The 21,303-nt window shown below is 35.2% G+C and overlaps 1 protein-coding gene across 6 annotated transcripts in view; it reads right to left on the reverse strand.

Annotated features, from left to right (window-relative positions):
* Positions 1 to 21,303, reverse strand: part of NFIB (nuclear factor I B) — a 204,375-nt gene that overhangs the window by 38,479 nt on the left and 144,593 nt on the right. For all 6 annotated transcript variants that reach the window (XR_014025195.1, XM_081318239.1, XM_081318238.1 and 3 more), the window contains exons 7-8: positions 17,947 to 18,072; positions 13,350 to 13,528 (exon numbers count right to left, since the gene is read on the reverse strand). Coding sequence is in view for 5 of the 6 variants with exons in the window: in XM_081318239.1 (XP_081174365.1) it covers positions 13,350 to 13,528; positions 17,947 to 18,072 (305 nt within the window). In the remaining variant the exon portion in view is untranslated. The remainder of the gene's footprint in view (positions 1 to 13,349; positions 13,529 to 17,946; positions 18,073 to 21,303) is intronic.

Consider the following 21,303-nt stretch of genomic DNA (forward strand, 5'->3'; position numbering starts at 1 on the left):
AAAACAGAGTGAACCTATAACTAACAAAACTCACTAACAAATAAATGAAGTGATATTAGAGGTGAATGTTAATAACAGTTAAGTAAGCCCCATTTGTTTTTTGGAGGGGTTTTTTTTGGTGTATACTCTATGCTTGACTATACTTGCTTGCTCTATACATTCTTTGCTTTATTTTATTTTATTCTGTTTTTAATTCCCTTACCTTTTAAACGTAGGTTTTATGAGAGGAGATGTATGCAGACATATGCAAATTAGTTTAAGGTCTGTACAGTAGCTACTAAGCACACATTTAATTTTAAAATAATAAAAATTATTTACATCATGAAAATGGATCAAACACCTAAGGTTCCTGGAACATAAATTTCTGTCATAGTTGAGAGCTAGCGCATTACTTATTTACAAAGAATCAGCAGCAGAATCAAGCTGATACAATATATGATCTGTATATACGCTGATATGTATAAAACGTAAGTATTGCATCTATCATACTAATGTTTAAAGTTTAAATATATTTATTTTACTAAGAGTATGTGTAATAAACTAGAAAAATGACATAATTGCATAATACCACTGCAAACATACAACAATGCTAAAAATACAGATAAAAGTCAGCAAATTATTTAATAAATTAGTTCAATTAACAAACGCTGCATGAATTGAAATTAATATTCAAGAAATTAGTTAACAATAGATATTTGACACTGGTCTCTGACGCTGACAATTGTACGGGTACTAAATCCCAACTACAGAATTCTCCTGGTTCAATTATCTTTTGATATTTGAAATTTTAATTATACAATGTACCCTTTGGTATGTGAATCCTTGCATAAGTACAAAAATACAGGGCTTCAGGCCTGGGTACAGCACGGAGACGGCATTGGTCGCGCTGGTGAATGATCTCTGGAGGGCCCGGGACAGAGGATACTCCTCTGTTCTAGTCCTATTAGACCTCTCAGCGGCTTTCGATACCATCGACCATGGTATCTTGCTGCGGCGTCTCAGGGGATTGGGAGTGGGAGGCACGGTTCTTCAGTGGTTCTCCTCCTATCTCCTGGGACGCTCGCAGTCGGTGTTGACAGGGGGGCAGAGGTTGACCGCGAGGCCTCTCGCTTGTGGAGTCCCTCAGGGGTCGGTCCTCTCGCCCCTTCTGTTCAACATCTACATGAAACCGCTGGGTGAGATCATTCGTGGTTTTGGAGTTGGGTACCATCAGTATGCTGATGATACCCAACTTTTCATTTCGACCCCAAACCACCCCAGTGATGCCCTCGACGTGATGTCCCGGTGCCTGGAGGCGGTCCGGGTCTGGATGGGGAGGAACAGGCTTCGTCTCAACCCTGACAAGACGGAGTGGCTGTGCGTACCGGCATCTCGGGATATTCAGGATATCCCACCACTCATTATGGGGGGTGAGTCATTACCTCCTGTAGATAGGGCTCGCAACTTGGGAGTCCTCCTAGATTCACAGCTCTCTTTAGAAGACCATATTGTAGCTGTAACTAGGGGGGCGTTCGCCCAGGTTCGCCTGGTGCGCCAGTTGCGGCCCTATCTAGACCGGGATGCCTTGCGCACGGTCACTCATGCGCTCGTGACCTCTCGTCTTGATTACTGCAACGCTCTCTACATGGGGCTACCCTTGAAGACCACTCGGAGGCTCCAACTGGTACAGAATGCAGCCGCGAGAGTTGTATCGGGGGTCTCCCGATACTCCCGTGTTACACCTTTGCTCCGCGAGCTGCATTGGTTACCAGTTGTCTTCCGGGTGAGGTTCAAGGTGTTGGTAATGACCTACAAAGCCCTCCATGGCATGGGTCCAGAATACCTTGGGGAGCACCTGCAGCCGGCGGCATCTTCCCTCCGCCCAGTACGCTCCCACAGAGAGGGCCTCCTCAGGGTGCCGCCAGTCAAAGAATGCCGACTGGTGACCCCCAGGGGGAGAGCGTTCTCTGTGGGTGCACCGGATTTATGGAACCATCTTCCGGTAGAGCTCCGGATGGCGCCCGATCTCCGCTCCTTCCGGCGCAACCTTAAAACCCATCTCTTTAAGGAAGCGGGCCTAGCCTGATGGGACGGGGTGGGATTGTTATTATGACTTTAATTTTAAATTTGTATTATGGGCACTGTTTAATCATGTTTTTAATAATTTTAATTTTTTGTATCTGTTTTTATGTATTGCCCTGTTAACCGCCCTGAGTCTCTTGAGAGAAGGGCGGTATATAAATTAAATTAATAAATAAATAATAAATAATAAATAAATAATTACTGGCAAGACCAGAGATAATGCAAGTTATGTTTAATACCCACTGATATCAATGATATTTAAATGCTTAACTGTAGGATGAAGAATCACTTTAAATGAAATTTATAATACTTTTTAATGTTACAGGATGTTAAGAGAGTCATGAACAAGGTCTTTTCATAATATTTACAGTATTCAAGTGTGATGTATGGCATGTGACTATATGGTATATTTTACCAGCCTTTAAAGGATTAGAGTCCAAAAGTGTAATGGTATATGGGAATGACCTTGGAAGATATACTGCCTTGGGAATGGTCAAATAAGAGGAAGTATCTTCGCAGCTGCACAGTTGGAAGAGCAAGATGCTCTCGATATACCATTCCTAAATTATTAAGTTATAAAGATGATGATAACTGCAAGAGGGATCTTGGAGTCCTAGTAGACAATCACTTCAATATGAGCCAGCAGTATGCTGCAGCTGCCAAAAAAGCCAACACAGTGCTAGGCTGCATTAACAGAGGGAGAGAATCAAGATCAAGTGAAGTACTAATACCACTTTACAATGCCTTGGTAAGGCCACACTTGGAATACTGCATCCAGTTTTGGTCACCACGATGTAAAAAAGACGTTGAGACTCTAGAAAGGGTACAGAGAAGGGCAACAAAGATGATTGGGGGATTGGAGGCTAAAACATATAGGGAACGGTTGCTGGAATTGGCTATGTGTAGTTTAATGAAGAGAAGGGTGAGGGGTGACATGATAGCAGTGCTCCAATATCTCAGGGGCTGCTCCAAAGAAGAGGGAGTCAAGCTATTCTCCAAAGCACCTGAAGGCAGGACAAGAAGCAACGGATGGAAACTAGTCAAGGACAGAAGCAACCTAGAACTAAGGAGAAACTTCCTGTCAGTTAGAACAATTAACCAGTGGAACAACCTGCCTCCAGAAGTGGTGAATTCTCCAACACTGGAAGTTTTTAAGAGGAGACTGGACAGCCATTTGCCTGAAATGGTATAGGGTTTCCTGGCTGAGCAGGGGGTTGGACTAGATGACCTCCAAGGTCCCTTCCAACTTACTTGTTGTTGTTGTTGTTGTTGTTGTTGTTGTTGTTGTTGTTGTTTTTGTTGTTATTATTATTATTATTATTATTATTATTATTATTATTATTATTATTATTATTGGACCATTGTACTTTCAGACTTGCATGATTTTGTTCATGTAGCTTTATAATAAAGTAGAATTAACTTATCCAGCCTGGTGCCTCTTATATAATATCTTTGCAATATTTTGTTCCACCCTAAAATATTATTCTTCCCAGCATTTTCTCTGCATTGTTTCTAATTTTTAAACAACAGAAACATAGCCATAAGGTTTTAAAATGTTTTACTTTCATTTACTGATGATTGAATAAAACTGGTCATAAATATACAAAAACTGTTTAAATGAAGAACAATTGAGCATCTAGTAGCAATAGCAACTGAAATAAATTTGGCAACCCATCTAGAAATATCCAGAGATACAACTCAGTTAAGAGTAGTTAGGGATACTATGAAAAGGACAGAGGGTATTGGATGACCTTGTCACGTTGTGTAAAAGAAGATACAAAATCATATTAAAGAGACTCCTGCAACAGGGGTGGAGTCTCTTTCAAGCATAAATGTTATTAAATCTACTTTTTCACAAATGAGGATGGCAAAACATGAAAGTGGATCCCAATAAATGTTCTCCTATGAGTTTAGCAAAGAATTTCTGATAAATGTTTAGCACTGGAAAACAGCCTCCAAGCAGGTCTATTGCATTTGTTGCTAGGGCATTACTTAGATTGTTCTGAAAATTACAATCCAAAAACCTTTTGTTTCAGGCAATCCTCTCGGGGCCAAGTATGGTGGAGTAATAGTCTAAAAACTCTTTGCACTGTAAATGTGTGAGGTTGCCACTATTTCCTAAAGTTCTAAAATTGCTCCTTGGCAGGGAGACTAAAGCATTACCTAAAACAATATGAACCAGTATGTCAGGTGGCAAAGTCCCACGCAGGTTGTTGCCACTGCATTCAGACTTAGCAAGGATTCACTACGGAGTGGGACTCTTTCCAACAGGTTTTCTCCCTCCCTTGATTCAGGTTAAATCATGTGTTATAAAGCAAGTGACTGCCACTTGGTCCTGAAAATTATGATCATAGTGATTGGCAGAATGTAAAACTGCATTTGCAAATTTTGGGACCCAGTTTTGTTCTCCCATTATTGATGGGCCGAAGTACCCGATAGTTGGAGTTTTATGCTCAAATATCTGATGACATCGATTTGATTTATGATGTTACAGGTATTAATCTCCAGGCATGGTAATGAGGAATTATTTTCAGAAAATCTAACACAAAGACTGCTTTGGAGGATAGCTTCAGCATGTATTGAATGTAGCAGAACTACTACTTAATATGGAGGGTTGGAATCCGGGTTTCATTCTGGCTTAAGTCTGTGAGTTAATATAAAATTTTAAAAGAAGAGGTGTCAGAATGTAGCTCTGTGCCATTCCTGGATAATAGGTGACAAATGCCTGATGTTCTACAGTAGACTATGGTTGTTGTTTTTTTTCATGTAATTCCACAAATAACAAAAATAGGCATTGGTCAACGGAACAGGGAGCCAGTTTTATTAAACTGTGTAATTATCAAAAAATGGAGCACTGAACTTGAAATATTGCAAAAACCTAGTTAAGAAGTAAACTTGGTTAACATTTGAACACAACCACGTCTTTTTTCAAGCTTGTGTAACTGCTTTACAAGCCGTTTCTGTCAATCTCTGCATGGATCTGCATACCCAGTCACTTGGCGTCACCCTAAGTGGTGTCACATAGCAGCTACTTTAAAATATATAGCTTGTTTAGTGATTCAAATACATGAACTTAATTAATAAAATTTTTATATTATATAATTGTTGCCTCGATCCCATTTTATTTCTATAGCTTGTCAAGCATTTCTTGAAGGATTTGCACATCTCTACTATATTTACCGCTAACAAATATATTCTGCATGTGTCTATAATGCTCATGTTTTCAGAATAGATTCTAATGCCTAATAAAAGTACACCAAGCATACTCAATTGGATGTTTCAGAAATAAATAAATACAAGTTGATTTGAATGGGCTATTTTAAAGCAAATGTTTATAAGTATGATTGCAGTACATATCATATGAAGATTCTTTATTTTCTTATATATGTCAACCTTTTAGGAAAATGTCATCTTTTCTGATATCCAGCTCCTTCAGACAACTTTTTTATACTTCCAATCATTCTAACTGCCCTTTACTAATTTTATTTTTTCCTGAATCTCTTAAAAGTGTTTCCAGAAATAGACTCAGAATTTAATGTAAGATCTTGACAAAGCAAAATATAATTAAATAGTTATTTCCTATTGTTGGGAAATATATTTCTCCTGATGCAAGCTAACATTGCTTTTTTGGGGGGGCAGCCACATATATTGAGTTTGTAGTCAACAGTTACTACATAGTAGCCAAGTAGTCTCCTTCTTCTACCTGTCCATTTGAGTTCTACTTCCTAAGTGAAGAATTGTCAACTTCTGTTACTCTGACCCAAACTTTCTAACATTGTGGTCATTTTTAATTTAATTTCAGTTGTAGTATATTAACTATTCCATTCAATATTGTTTCATCAGCAAATTTCATAGGAACTCTCTCCACTTTCATCTATTAGCGAGTGAGTGAGTGACAGAGACAGAGAGAGACAGAGTTAGTGTTTTCAACCATCTATGTAGCTTAATTTCATGAATCCAGTTCACACTTAAGTAGCTTGTTAATCAGCATATGATAGGCTAATTTGTCAAATAATTTATTCACATCAATTTATATTAGGCATACAACATTTTCATATTCTCTTAAGGAAGTTACTCAGTTAAAAATATGTCTGGCAAGATTTGTTCTTAACAAAAGCAATACTAACTTTGGGTAATTATCACACTTTTTTCAAGGTAGTTATGGATCAATTGCTTTGATGTGTGTTCTAAAATTTTCCCAGCCACTGATATCTAGTTGACTCATCTATAGTTTGATAGATCTCTTACTTCTACTTTTTTTTAAAGATGGAGCAATATTTGCTTCCTGTCCTTTGTCATTTCACAAATTCTCCAGGATTTCTCAACGATAATACATCTTTATTATTGAACGGGTTATCCATCTGTCTGTCTATCACATTTATATACTCAAAAAAGGCACTACTAGGGATTGAACTATAACTTTTTCTAAATGACAGAGTGACTTCTACTGCAAATAATGGCTACCCTGTGATATAGGTTAATGCACCAATCATGCATAAGTGCATGAATTCATGAATCATACCAATGGTAGAAGATACTAAGGAACTCTATGGCCAATTAGAAAGAGATGCTCAGTGCAACACTATGGACATAGTACAACTAATGGAATGCAAAAAATGGGGAAGCGAGGGAAGCTGGGATTACAGAAATGGAAAATGAAATTATGCAAGAAAGATTGAATACTGGTTCTTGTTGTCAACATCTATTTCAATAAGCATAAAGGAAGACTTACCTAGGACATAATTTCTGAATCACATTGACTATATATTCAGACACAAAAGATGTAGAATTGCAATCTATTCAGGCAATACAAATTTAAATACATAATGTGGAACAGGTCATGGATTATTGGTGTCAACCAAACTTAAAAATTTAATGTGAGTACGTAGGCCAACAACATTTAAATCTGGAAAACATGCATATGGAATATTTTAGTTTTTATCAAATATTGATATATTTTTGTTTTCTTTATTTTGTTTGTTTTCTTTTAAATAGCTCATATTCCATCCCAGAGTCCTCGTTATATGGTCAATCAAAAATTAACCATCCTACATGTGTGAATATATAAACATAGTCACTGATGTTTCATTTCTAATTCAAGCAAACCAGCATTTCATTATTTTAAAAGAGAAAAATATTTGCAGTCCTTCAGCCGAATCTAGTATCTTTCTTTACATTGTTCTACCTAAGTCTACATTTTTTTAAATTAGGAATTTACTTTTATAACAATTGGTCACTGCAATATAATTTTGTATATTTAGCACTTTTGGTTATTCTCTGTGTTTCCTATTATGTTTTCTAACTTTTGCTAACACTATAAAAGTATGTTCCCTACAAAAATGTTTTTGTTTTAACAAGAATTATATTTCAAGGAATGCATGGGTAATACTAGTACTACACCTCTAAATGAATGGACATTTCAAACATAACCACTGATTTGTGAACTCTCTTTTCTTTCATTTGTTTTCATCACAAATTTCACAATGACCACTTTCAAACACTACTTGGTTATGCAGGAATGAGTATTATGTTAATTATTATGCTACCATCACTAAGAATAAGGTATGGCAGTGCTTTTGAATTTCCAACATTGTTAACATGTTCTTTATTTGACAATGTGTGCTTTAGTTTTTATGCAGCTACTGAAATCTCTTGCAAATTTACTAGGAGTTTCCCGTTATTTAAGGGCATCAAATAATAACACAAGAATATGCCACTCCTTCACACTTATTCCCCAAAAGCCCTTGCAGAATTTGAGTTCAGCTGTAAAAACAACTGGCAACACATTCAGATAACTAATCATTCAACCAGAAAATAAGTCATGAAAAAAGTAGTACACAAAGGGAAAAATAGGGTATTCTAATAAATATTTGCTTAACTAGACACACACTAATCATGAAACAGCTGTTCTATTGAATCACACAAAGGTAACACTAACTATTTATCAATTTATTTAAGAGGAACTTGTAGTTACAATTTCTGTCCAGAAGGACAACTGACGAGGAATCTAACTTCTCATTCTCAGTCAGCAGAGGAATACAACGGACAGAAAAAGAGGATTTAAAACCAGCATATCCAAACCACTGGGAAGTATATATTATATAGAAAATACTGCAGATTGTAATTTAAAAGTACCTGTTAAGCGTTTGTTCATTTTTGTAAAGTGGAACAAAGGATGATGGGTTAGCCTAATTGGCCATAAAGTTCTAGTAAGTAAATAATGTCTATCTTGGTTGGAAAATTTACTGTATATGCCAACCATAAGATATCTGGATTTCTCAGCATGCTTTCCACAAACAATAATTATATTCTGAGATGTCTTCTTAATTCTGCATCACTGCTTACAAATTTGTATTTTAAATGACTTAATAATTGAAGAAACAAGTTCACCATTTCACCCAAATGAACTTAAACTAACACCTCTTTTCTATAAACCGAATTGTATAGATCTATAAAATGCCCCCCACAGAATAATTCTATCCTGAATAAAGAAAAATTAAACTACTTCACATATGTTTTATAATACATTCTTGTTGCATTTCTAAAAATGCAAAGTTTCCACAATTCAAATTCCCACAAGTATTTTATTTAAGAGGTAGACATATTTCCAATCAAAACCAGCTTTTACTATTATAGTTGTCTAGTTACTGTTATAATTTTGGTGTCAATAAAAACCTTCATGGCTTTTGCAAAAATTTTTCCATTCTAACCAATTTCTGCTCAAGAAATAAATTGTCTCTAAAGATCAAACTTACTGTCTCTAGTATCCAATTTCAATATATCTACAACAATTGCTTGTCCTAAACCTTAACAAATATTTGCTGTAAAATATTGTAAAGTGCTTCAGCATTGTAAAATAATATACATAGCACATTTTTTGCATAGCAAAGGGATACAAAGATGAACTGCTATCATAACTGTCTCATTACATCAGTTACCTGAATAGTTTTAGCATTATCAGTTACAAAAGGTTAAATAATGCTAGTGGTGAGAGAGTGGGGGTAGGGACAATGGAGCAGAATGACAGAAAACCTCTACTATAAATCTCACCATATCAATTCCTAAGGATAACCTTAGTAAAACATCAATACAATAACTCATCAATACCAGCTCATATAGATTTCATACATCTGTACAAAACTAATCATCCTAATGCCAAATGATTCCTTGATTTAGCAGAAGCAGCCTTGATTTCCTGCATATTTAGTCACATGGAATTAAATGCAATTAATGTTACACTGTAAAACTACAGCTAAATTCCTGCTAGTTCTATATATTTAAATGAATTCTGCTTACAGAATGGTATGACAATCTTAAAAATCAAAAGACACGAAATTAGTTTAAAAACTGCTTTAGGAGTTTTAACTTTAACTGATCTTAATCTAAATGTCTAATATTACACAATGGTTGACATAAGTAACTTTTTAAATGCAATTTTGGCTTAAGGACAGAGTTAGAAACAGAAGTCGTCCTTAACTTAGGGAATTGCTCTAAACTAGACATGTCAAACTCGTGACATCACGTGACGTCGCACAATGTATCGGAACTTTTTCCCATTGCCGGCAATGGGATGGGCGCGGTTTCTCCGTGACGCTCCGGCCCACGGGCCGGCAGTTTGACACCCCTGCTCTAAACAAAAGGAATTGCAGAATATTTCAGTACCTCCTCCAAACATCTAGATGGGCTCAGCTGGTGGTCAGTAGAGGGCACTTCATTTAATACGTAAATATATCTTGTTTTTAGTCATCAAGATTTGGCACTAATTCAGGAGAATTTAATTTTCTTCCAGCTCTCCAACAATTATTACAGTTTCAAAACTACTTTCTATGCGACACCTGAAAAATCAAGTGATGTAGTACAAAAGTAGCAAGTAAAATCTGCAAAATAGTCACTGTGCTAGAGCAAAAAGAAAAATGCCAAAGTTAAGCAAAATCAAACAGTAATAGATAAGAAAAAAGACCTGCAAAAAACAAAGTACTAAAATTCCTAGATTACTGCATTGTATAATCAACAATGGGAGCAGCATTCTTTGAGCATGCATTCCAAATTGGAGAAGAGATTCCTGCCAAATTTGACTTCTAAAATTTTTCACATGAAGGTAGGACTAGACACAGATGTGTGAATCACAGAAACTGTAAACAAGAATTTAAACTCCATACTTTAGTTTAATAAGTCCAGATTCTGCCATTCTATAAATTAAATAAAATACTAATAAAATTATGAACACATAATTATTTAATGGGAGAAATATCTTCTCAAATCACATTAATATTTGGGAATTATCCTTTCCTAATTATGTTCCCAATATTAAAGATGCAATTAGCAGGACAGCAAAAAGTAAAAAGCTAATACTGATTTTTTTAAAAAAGCTCTTAATATTATAAATTTGCTAATGTAGCCAAATTTAAATATTATATATTAATATGAAATGTATTTCTTAAGTAAATGTACAATAAAAGCCCTACTTTATTTCTACTTTCAGGTAATAATGTCTAGTTAAAGACCTCACTTTAGACTAAAAGCCAGCAATAAAAATCATAAGTTTTCCACCATTAATTAAAATTAAGGATTTCCAATTATCTTGATTAGACTTTATAATTAATGGAAATGTTATACTAACTAAAATGAATTCCTATGAACCATTAACCCATCTGTGTTTTAGCAGCAGAAATAATAGTAATAGCAGAGTAAGATTCTGACAGCATTTTGTATCTTAGACTCTAAAATACATTTAGTATATTAGAATTTAGTACTAATGATGTATTAAATTTGATATTTAATATTGATAATGAACATAAATCATCTAAGAAAAATATTTATGTGATAAAAATTATAATGCGGTTCTTATTTGAGAATATCACGTCATGGCCTGAGAGACTTTTGGCTTAGAATGTGGCTTATTTTTATTTTAAAAAATAAATGTAAAAAATTATGCTTGATGAAAACTTTCTGGAGAAGCAAATGTCTGTCATACATAATTGCCAGAATATCCAAATCAGTATTAATAGGCTACTCTGTTCTTTAACCATATGCGTGTTCCAGAAGGTGGTGCTGGGAGACTATTCATCAACCATGATTATCTCTGCGTTAGGGGGTCAAACTTATCTTCAAAGTTTTTCCAGTTTCATAAAAATTTTAAATATTTTTTTCAGAGCTATCCATCATTACTAGAATGTATCATTACTGCATAGTATTAGTTTGTAGTTCTCATTGGATCAACATTCAAATTGTACCTAGTGGCTAAATTCCAGCTCTATATAAGTAAGCAATACATGTATTTTTAGAATCAAGGATATACAAAATGATGGATCATCTATCTTAGAAAATAATCTTTCTATTGAAAGTAGAAGATAACAACTATGAAGTTGTTTTGGATATAACATTTATCTAGACTCAAATGAGAACATATGAACAACTCTGGTTACCTCATTCATAACTAGATAAGAAATTTGCTATAGTATTTCAGGTAGACCTTGACTTACAGTCAGCAACTTAGTAACTGTTGAAATTTTGTCCCCCCCCCTCCCAAATCTTGTGACCAGACACACAGCTCACAGCAACTGGTGCACATTTATGGCTGTTTGCAGCATACCACAGTCACAGCATTTACTTGCTTACTTCTAAATATCATTTACTTAACAATTACCACAAAAAAGGTCATAAAATTGGGCCAGCCAAATGACCAACCTGCTTTACCACCACCATGAATTAAAACCGTGATGGACATGCTCCATTATGGTCATAACTTGAGCATGTCCATCCTGGTTATTACAGGACTACCTGTACATGATTTGACAACTTCTAAACAGGACTATTAAATCATGCTGAATGTGAAGCTACATATGATAGGTTAAATTAAAATATTGCTAACTAGGATAAAGCACTATTATCAATTTTGTGAGAATTCTAATGAGTTTTACATTGTTTCCAAATCAAATTTAAACCTGCTGGTCTTAAATTTGTAAAGCCCTAAATAATGTGGATTCTAAGTATTTGACAGAATGCTTCTTCTTACATGAATAACAAAACTATGAAAGGAGGTGGGATGGATATCAAGTCATGCTTTTGCAATTTTCTGAATCTCCGCTAACTCCAATTTTCTGGATCTCCTTTCTGAAGAATAGATATTGCTTGACTCAGTCTGCATACTTGGTTCTAATAAGAGAACATAATCTTTGTACTGCTGATTTTTAAATGGTTATTTATATTATTGCTTGTAAGTTTTGGATATCCTTCTGTTATACTTTTATAGACATTTTGCCATGATTGTACTTTAATGTGAAAAATGCCAAATTGAGAAGCAGCTTAGAAACTAAATGGTTTACTGTCAGTATCAATCAAAATTTTCTTGAACTCCAAATAAAATGTAGCAACAAAAAATGAATTTTGTCAGAAAATTCTATGTGAGAGACAAAAAAAATAGGAACTAAAAACTCTGCAATAAAGTGTACATTATATTTCAGATATTATACAAATTTACACATGCAACATGTGGATGATATTATAAGAAGGCAGTTGTAACCAAGTATTTTGTAAATCACTTCTCTGGTTTAAAAATTGCATTATTGCCATGCTAAAAACATGTCTGAACCGACATAATCATGTGCAACTGTTCTTATCAAAACTAACCACTTCATCTTCCATTTTTTATACACTTCACTGCTACCTTTCTCCACCACTTCAAACACTTGCCAAATATTCTCAGAATACTGAAAAGCAGTATGCAATTCAAAAGACTTTATGTAAATAGCAAACTATAAATAGGCTTGCATGCTCTTTTTGTGTGTGTTTACATTAGCACATTCTTGACTTTTCCCTGAATCAAGCACTTCAGACTTATTTTATGCACAGTAACTGCCATAAATGGATATAAGTTAAATACAAAGATCTAGCCGATTTTAAAAAAGAAAGTAGGAAAAGGTACATGTTCAACCAGCTCCTTTCATACAATACACAAAGCAAAGATTCAGAATAGTTCCCAGTTCAGAAAAAAGAAATCCTAGCCTGTTCTGATCCTGTTGTCTTCAGAATTTTCGAAAAAGAGCTTATGCATGCTCATCTAGATATCATTCCAAAATCAGCTAATGATCCAAAAAGCACTAGTGGCCAACCACCTTTTATATGGTTAAATGATAGTAAAATGCTGAAGATTTTTCAATTATATTACAAGATTCAATCTGGGCAAAAACAAATGCAAGCATCCAATATGAAATGTGTTACAGGAAACAGCTTTTCTATTCATCCCAAGATCATTCATCCCAAGATCATATTATTGGCTGTTACAGTACCTGGCTGGTTTGTGGACTGGACGGGTCATAAGAATAATTCTTCAAAGTATCCTGAGGATTCAGGTGAGGAGGATATCGGATAGTTGGGTGAGAGAAATAGCTAGATGGGGCAGGAGGAAGAATAGCTTGTGGTGGAAATGGCAATGGTGAAGGTGGAGGTGGAGTTCTAGTTGAGATGACTAGAAAGAAAGAAAAATACAAGTTATTGAGGATCTTTTTAATAATAAAATTCAGCACATAAGACAGTAGAGAAAAATCTAAATCAAATTAATATGAAATTATTTATTTTCTTTCCATCCTCCCATTTTTAACCTACAACCTTTTGAACCACTAGTCCTTCATACTCCAAGCGTCTCAGGAGATAGTTATTTCTTTAGTGAATCAATTTTGCTTTATTGTGCATATTTACTTTATTGTGCATACTTCTGCATAGAGAAAGCACTGCATTTCAGAAAATATATTTCAGTTATCCAATATGATCTAAAACTAAGGCATATAAATTAAATTAAAACTATAAAACATTTTTTACTGAAAGTTAAGAGACAGAGTCTGAAGAAACAGCAAATGATCCAACAATACTTTCCGCTATATCCTAGCTAATGCATGGGCGAGGGTGGGAGGGTGGGGAATAATTACTAAGCAGTAACACCACGAATAATTAGCAAGCCATTGTGAAAATGCTAATGAATGTTCAACTTAAGGGCCTGGGAAAATCTTTCACTCAAGATCAGCATCTCTCTGAACAAAAAGGCTATCATATCCCATACAGATTTTTTTTCCCCTTGCATTTCTCTATCATGAGATTGTGTGCTCAATCTAAAAACCTAGTGATGTCCTCAGCAATAAAAGGAATGTACAGAATACCTTCTTATTGCAGAGTTAGCATCTCAGAGATGACAGATACATTATAATTCAATCACTAATATAATTTCTTTTTTATATAAGATATATTGTGTGATAAAAACATAAACAAGAAATGGGGAGAAAAAATGAACAAATGTTATGATATTGCTATTGTCATATGGACAATAAATATATAACTATAGCTTTAATTAAGTAATTAATATAGCCCCCATCTTACTCTGCAAAGCAATGCTTTGGTATTGCTTTACAATACGGTATAGCTTTAAAGCCCTATTTCACACAAATTATTTTTTATTTTACTAATATATTTGTCTGGTATGATGAGTGGTATCTTCACTGCTTTAATATTGTACAAGTCATTTTGTCTCTACCATTACTTAGGCCAGTGACTCTGATCAGGGCCTAAAAGCAATATACTCTAAATAAAAATTCTGCCTTATAAAAGACTTGTTTCAAGTGAACTTGAGGTTAATACAGAACATATTGTACATTGTAGAATGTATTTTTTATGTTCCACTTTCATCTACTTTTTCCCTTGGCTAAATTGTTTTTAAAACCCATCAAAAGGTGAAAGTAGCCTTAAGTCTTTCCTTTTATCCCAACAATAAAGTTGGGGCAAGAATGAGTAACTGACCCAAAATCCTCAGTGAGTGGGTCAAATGGGGGGTAGAATTAGGTCTATCCAGTCTTATCCGATGCCTAAAACTTCTGTTCTGGAGGATAGCCTCTTTTACAATGGCAATTATGGGCTTGGCCAAAAAACTTTGGCTCAATGAAAAGACCACGAAGTTCAGATGCCCTCAAGCTTTACATTGCTAAACAACAGTTCATCTGCACGGGCTTCCATAAAATCGGAAAATGAAAGGACAAATTCTTCTTCTTAAATTATATTTGGGACCTGCCATGATTTGAATAAGCAAATGATAACAAAACCTTAGCACAAGGCTAGGATAATTCAAACTGACTGGCCAATGAAAATCCATTTACTCCTCTCATAAACATGACTGTGGAGAAAATTCAATATCAGAAGAGCCCTTGATATAAGGGCTGTAATGATGTCACTTCAGTTCACAGAAAGGCCTTCCTATTATTTAACTACCTCTTAAATGATACGCTTACACAGCTGAAAATTTGAAGATTAAAAAAGACTTTTATTAAAGAACACTATAAGCTGCTAATTAAGGTCTTACTCCTTTTCCACACATAAAAGAGGAGGGGAAAAACCAAACTCTTTTCTTGAATTATCAACATATATCAATGACATTACATTGTTTTATTAAAATAAGTATGTCCCCAGACATTTTTAAAAGGACTAAAATCAACTGTGGCAAAATGAAATCTGAAGTAAAATGCTTTTTACATTTTTACAAATAATAATGTCTAGCTAAAGTTCAAGGATTTCCAGTAGAAGGGCAATAAATAATAGGTAATAGGACATCTTCACCATACGTATGGAGCTAAACTGTTTGAGACCATCATAGTGGACACGTCTTCCAGAGTAAGCAAAAAAGAATAGAGTTTTATCATTATAAAATTCCATATTTATTTCATGAGGTTACAGAATCAATGCTATCAATACCATGGCTGCATGAACTAATAGTGCTCAAGTAAAATAAACAAGGGAAGCGATGTGGAAGAGGAAGAAGGAAATTGAATAGATTCATCTTATAAAGTGAGCTCTAGGACAGACATGTCAAACACAAGGCTCGGGGGCCAGTTCCGGCCCGCAAAGTGGTTTCATGCGGCCCGCGAAGCCATCCTGGAAACAGTGAGGGAACGGCCCCCACTGCCTTGGCCCTGGCCCAGGGACCCTTCTCCTGCCAGAGACCCTCAGATCTGTCCCACTCCTGTACAGGCCCCCATAGGCACCCTTGATGCGAACGATGTAGAGCTGGCCATGCCCACCTAGTAGGCAGTACGCACTTTGGCCACGCCCACCCAGTAGGCCACGCCCACCCAGGCCATACCCACCCGGCCCCCTGAGGGCAACCGCAATGCTGATGTGGCCCTCAATGAAATTGAGTTTGACACCCCTGCTCTAGGAGATGGCTATACCACCCCACCCCAGTTCATTCTTTGCACTATAGCCATATAGCTACTTCACTGAAACAAAATATCTGGAAAGGCCTGAAAACATGGCTTTGCCATCGAGGCTGGGAATCCAGTAACATGGATATGAAGCCTACAAAGTGGCTGCATTGCTAGTGAAATTGAATGTGTTTTCCTGTAGATTATGCTTTTTAAAATGATCCTTAATGATTTCATTGTTTTTAATGGTTTCAAGTTGTTACTTTTTTGGTGACTTTGTTGTTTTGGTATTTTTTTTAACTCTGTATGTTGTTCAGAGTCCCATATTAGATGGGTAATTATAAAAATATACTAAATAAAGATATGAATAAAATAATTATTGCTGCTATCTTGCTGATCTGACACTGAATATCAAATTAAAGTTGTCGGGTAAATAGTTTAGTTGTACATGGAGCTGCCTTCAGGTTTTACATTCACTATGATAAAAACGTAATTTATAAATCTGATAGTAAATAAATACAGCAACATATTGGAGAATTTTTTGCCATCAAGGGCAAAGTCTTGCTTGAGCTATCTCAATAAAAATGCTAAGTGGAGTTGTTTTGTTCCAAATTCAAAACATAATTTTGTTCAATTCGTGCACAATTCTGATGATAAAGACACTTCTATTCGCAAAGCTTTTAAAAATATGTCAGAAGTCTAAAAGCACAAATGTAGTGTTTCACTATGACTGAAATAAATTAAAAAATGAATGTTTCTTAGCCATTGGTCAATCTTTTATCCTACATAGTTGACTTAATAAAATAAATTCTACCTCTTTTTTGCATTCCTCCCAAATCCCCTTATCAGCTTCACTGAAGCTGTTTCAACTTCAATGAATCCCTGTTATGCCCCAAACTGAACACAATTCACAAGGTGGAATCTCAAAAGTACCATTAGTTCACAATGTAGTGATTAAATAAATGGCTGGAATGACTTCCTGTGCATTTATCACACCTGTGTAAAATACTGAGTCAGACTCAAAGTATTGGAATGACTATGGAAAGCCCCAAATGTGACTTGACAGAACTTTATCCATTATATCAGTTTCACAGGAATTTAAGAGCTGCAGGGAAGGTTTAGCTTTTAATGTGCCAAAGCTTACTGTCTTACCAGAGACACCTGTCTTCCTTTCCACAATACATCATCTCTACAATGGTTTATTTCAAAGCCAAGGCAAGACTAGACCTTACAATCTCCTGGTTTCTAGCCTGATGCCTTAACCACATCAAACTTGTTCAATGTGCTTTTATTATACTATTTTAACAATATAAAAAATTCTTATTCAAACCCTAAATATATTCCCAGGATATCAGAGGAATTTCATTTAAATGTCTCTTAAAATGAAAAGAACAATAATGTACCAATCAGAGTGCACATGTATTATGACGTATCTATCTACATATCAATTCATAACTGAAATGATTGTCCTGTTTGAGATTATGCATCTCGTGTCCTAAATAAAACTCCTCTGGATGTGACAGAATGGATGTCTCTTCAAATGTGATATTGTTTATGTTAGCTAGAGAAATACAGTTCAGCTGAAGCAAGAGAAATTTTCCAAGCAACCAGCTCATAGAGTATTTGATATAATTTTAAGTTAAATGCTGAATTAACATTACGTTTGCCCAACCTTCCTGCATTTCTATCACTTTTGTTTCCTCACCACTGTGTGCAACTCCTGGGATTCCTGGATGATGATGCTGGAAAGTCAGTCTTGGTGAAGAATCCTGGGGAGATGTAGTGCTAAACAAAGGCTTTTCAGGTTTCTTCATTGTAGGAGAAGACATATCTGCAATGGCATACAACACAACATGTCCATTAACCCAACATCACAATCATGATTCTAGATAATTGTTTATGCTCTTTAAGCAGTAACAGTTCCTAGGTTAGTGACTAAAATGCACTGCATTAGAGAACACTAAAGGGTATGCATTAATTTAGATGAACATTTATAGGCTTCCTTTAGTAACCATCAAATGAAATCCTAAGACATGAGAGATGTTATCACCATAATTCTTATGCGGTCATTATATAAGATTTTCACCCCTCATATTTACAAAATAAAGTCGTACACACACACATATGCACACACACACATTTGTTTTAACAAATGCTTATCTACATCAGTAATTCCACGGTTAGTGACAACTATTCTTTTGAATATATAGCTATATTTATTTCATAAAGGCAGCATAACTTTCCTCTCCCTATAGTTTGGTTGACATCTTGTCAATTTTTTTTTACCTTACATGTTTAAAATTGCACTATTATATAGGTTAGGGCTGCAATAAATAAAGAGTTAGACTTGAGTAGAAGTATTTAAGAAGACAAAAATGTATGTGAGAAGACTACAATAGATAAGACAGTGACTGAAACAGAGAGGGGGCATAGTTCAATGAATGCTAGCAAAACTAAGAATGAATACTTTGCAGCTTGGTCTCAGCAACCACTGTTAATATGTATGTATGTATATTTCTTTCAAACATTTAACAGGAAGGTGCCAAAAATAGTATTTAACTGGGTTATCGTACATTTTTTTCCAAATAGTTTCTTCTCAATAATGCCGATTTTGATGAGCCAAATTCCCTGTTGAGTTTTTACTGAGTTTGCAATAAGCGTAATTTGATTCCAAACCTCCTCCATTTTTAAGGAGAGAAGACAAAGATATCTATCGACAGGACTTTCAGAAGTACTATTTTTATAGCAAGTTTTGAATAGTGATTCCTAGAATCTAAACATTATAATTTACATTTTTTCTTGGCTTACTGTACTTCCTGCCTTAATTGCACTTCCAGTCTTCACCAAATATTAATTGTAGACCTTTTCATAGATTGATTGATTGATTGAATTTATTTACATAGTCACTCATTTCACAATATTAACTCAAGGCAACTTACATCAGGATCATTCTGAGGTTTGCCAAAGACCATTTGAGAAGATTATAAATCTCTCAGAAAAAGTAAAAATATGAAGGAAGTTACTAAGAAACATCTCCATCATTATTACAAAGACTGCTTAGCCATTCATTACTGCTTAGTTGTTCAAGTAACAAAAATTATAAATGACATAAATAAAACAATTTCTCCCAAATAATTTTTCTGGAGGTGATTTTTTTTAAAAAATTAACAAATAGAGAGGATGGGACATTTAATTCTCTATTCATCTACGAAGCCTGCCTCAGTCAAGTCTAGCTCTCTAGTTTTCTCTTTCTCTTCCTGCCTAATCTGTCAGAGCTTTTCAAAAGTTAACAGAATTGCCTCAGTGATATATATTTTCTCCTGCAGGTAGTTTAGTCTAGTGGTTAAGATAGGGGTGTCAAACTGCTGGCCCATGGGCCGGTTGCATCATGTGGAGGCCATGCCCACTGTAGCTCCGGCAAGGCAAAAAAAGTTGCAATACGTTGTGACGTGTCACACGACAAGTTTGACACCTGTGGCTTAAGATATTGCACTAGGAGAAGGAATTTGGATTCTACTTCTGTCTTAAGCTTGGAACCCAACTGGGTGACCTTGGGCCAGGCCAGTCACTCTCTCTTTTAGCCCTAAGAAGGCGGCAATGGCCAACTACTTGTAAAACATATAGCAGGAAAACTGCAATAACTTTTCCATGAAGCCAAGACTGATACAAAGGACCAAAACAATCATCTACCTCACACTAAATAAATTGAATGTACTACTTATTTTCCAAATAAATAGCTTTCCCATTTTCTTAAAGTCTATTTTATAAGAAGCTACTTGAAAAGATTTAACTATTTGCTTTTCATATAATGATTCTTTCATGATTGTGAGTGTGAGATTACGAAGAACCCAGGCTGAGATTAAAGTACTAAGAGGCTGTTTGGTGCTTGATAGGCACAACACATCCAAATTCCTACCTTGAAGATAAAAAGCTCTCAAACCAGTGAATTTGCTCCTGCTGTGTGCTGCGAGCCCAAAAAGAGTTCAGAGGGTTTGCTTCTTCCAATTTAAACAGCAGCCCACTGACATTTTCAAGTGGAAGCTTAGTAACCATTTTTTTCTTAGTCTCACCCATTTTTTCTGTTAAAATTGTACTGTAGCAGGAAAGTGGAAAAGGGCACGGGTTGGTCAACAAACATCAGTCTCTAATACTGCCTTGTACATCTAGATATAGGTCAACCACCACAGAACTTATATAATTTCAAAAAAGAAAGTAGCGTATAAAACATTCACTTTTAAATGAAAAAAGAAAATAAACAGTACAGAAGTTACTTATAGTCAAGACTTGTATTAAAGACTACATTGACAGAACTGGTCTGGTTACTATTTGCACTACTACATACTTTAATTCATAGTGTCCAATCATTAAACAACTTATGAAAAAAAGAATTCAAAGATTCAAAAATTATGTTCCATGTTAAATATGAATAGAAGTTCACAATTAGTAAAGTCTTGTTTTCAGAAACGTATCCTTTATCGATCCTTGTCAATCAATAAACCTACTGAGAGTCCTGTGTTTCTTCAAAAGGTAAAGTAAATCACTTTAAATGAGTTTTATTGCATCGGGAAAATAACTAACTTAAATAAATAATTGCTTTAGGGAAGGAGACAGGAAATTGTGAAAGAAAAGTAAAATACTGAAGTGCTTTAGATGTGACTAAAACAAAACACATTATTCTGAGACAAATATTTTTGTACTTCATGATTAATTAATAGTACTATACGATAAAAAATGTGTCTGTATTTAATATATGAAAAATGGATTAGGTACTCTCCACTGATTTTTGTGATCACATGCATGTTCTTAAGAGAGAAATTAAAGCCTCACATATTTTACTTAATCACATCAACAGTATACGTTGTAGCAAATGAAATCAAATGAAATGGGTGATTCATAACGGAGTAAGAAACCACAAACAGAGCCATTTAAAGCATTTGAAAAGGTACCCCATGAAGCATGTTAGCAAAACACCCCTCCCTGATGTATTGAAGCAGCAGCATATGTTAGGAGGCTCAGAACAACTTCTTTCCCCAATGGAAGCATTGTTTTTGGATGTACATAT

This window comes from Vipera berus (assembly GCF_964194415.1).
Source record: "Vipera berus genome assembly, chromosome: 2".
Lineage (NCBI taxonomy): Eukaryota > Metazoa > Chordata > Lepidosauria > Squamata > Viperidae > Vipera > Vipera berus.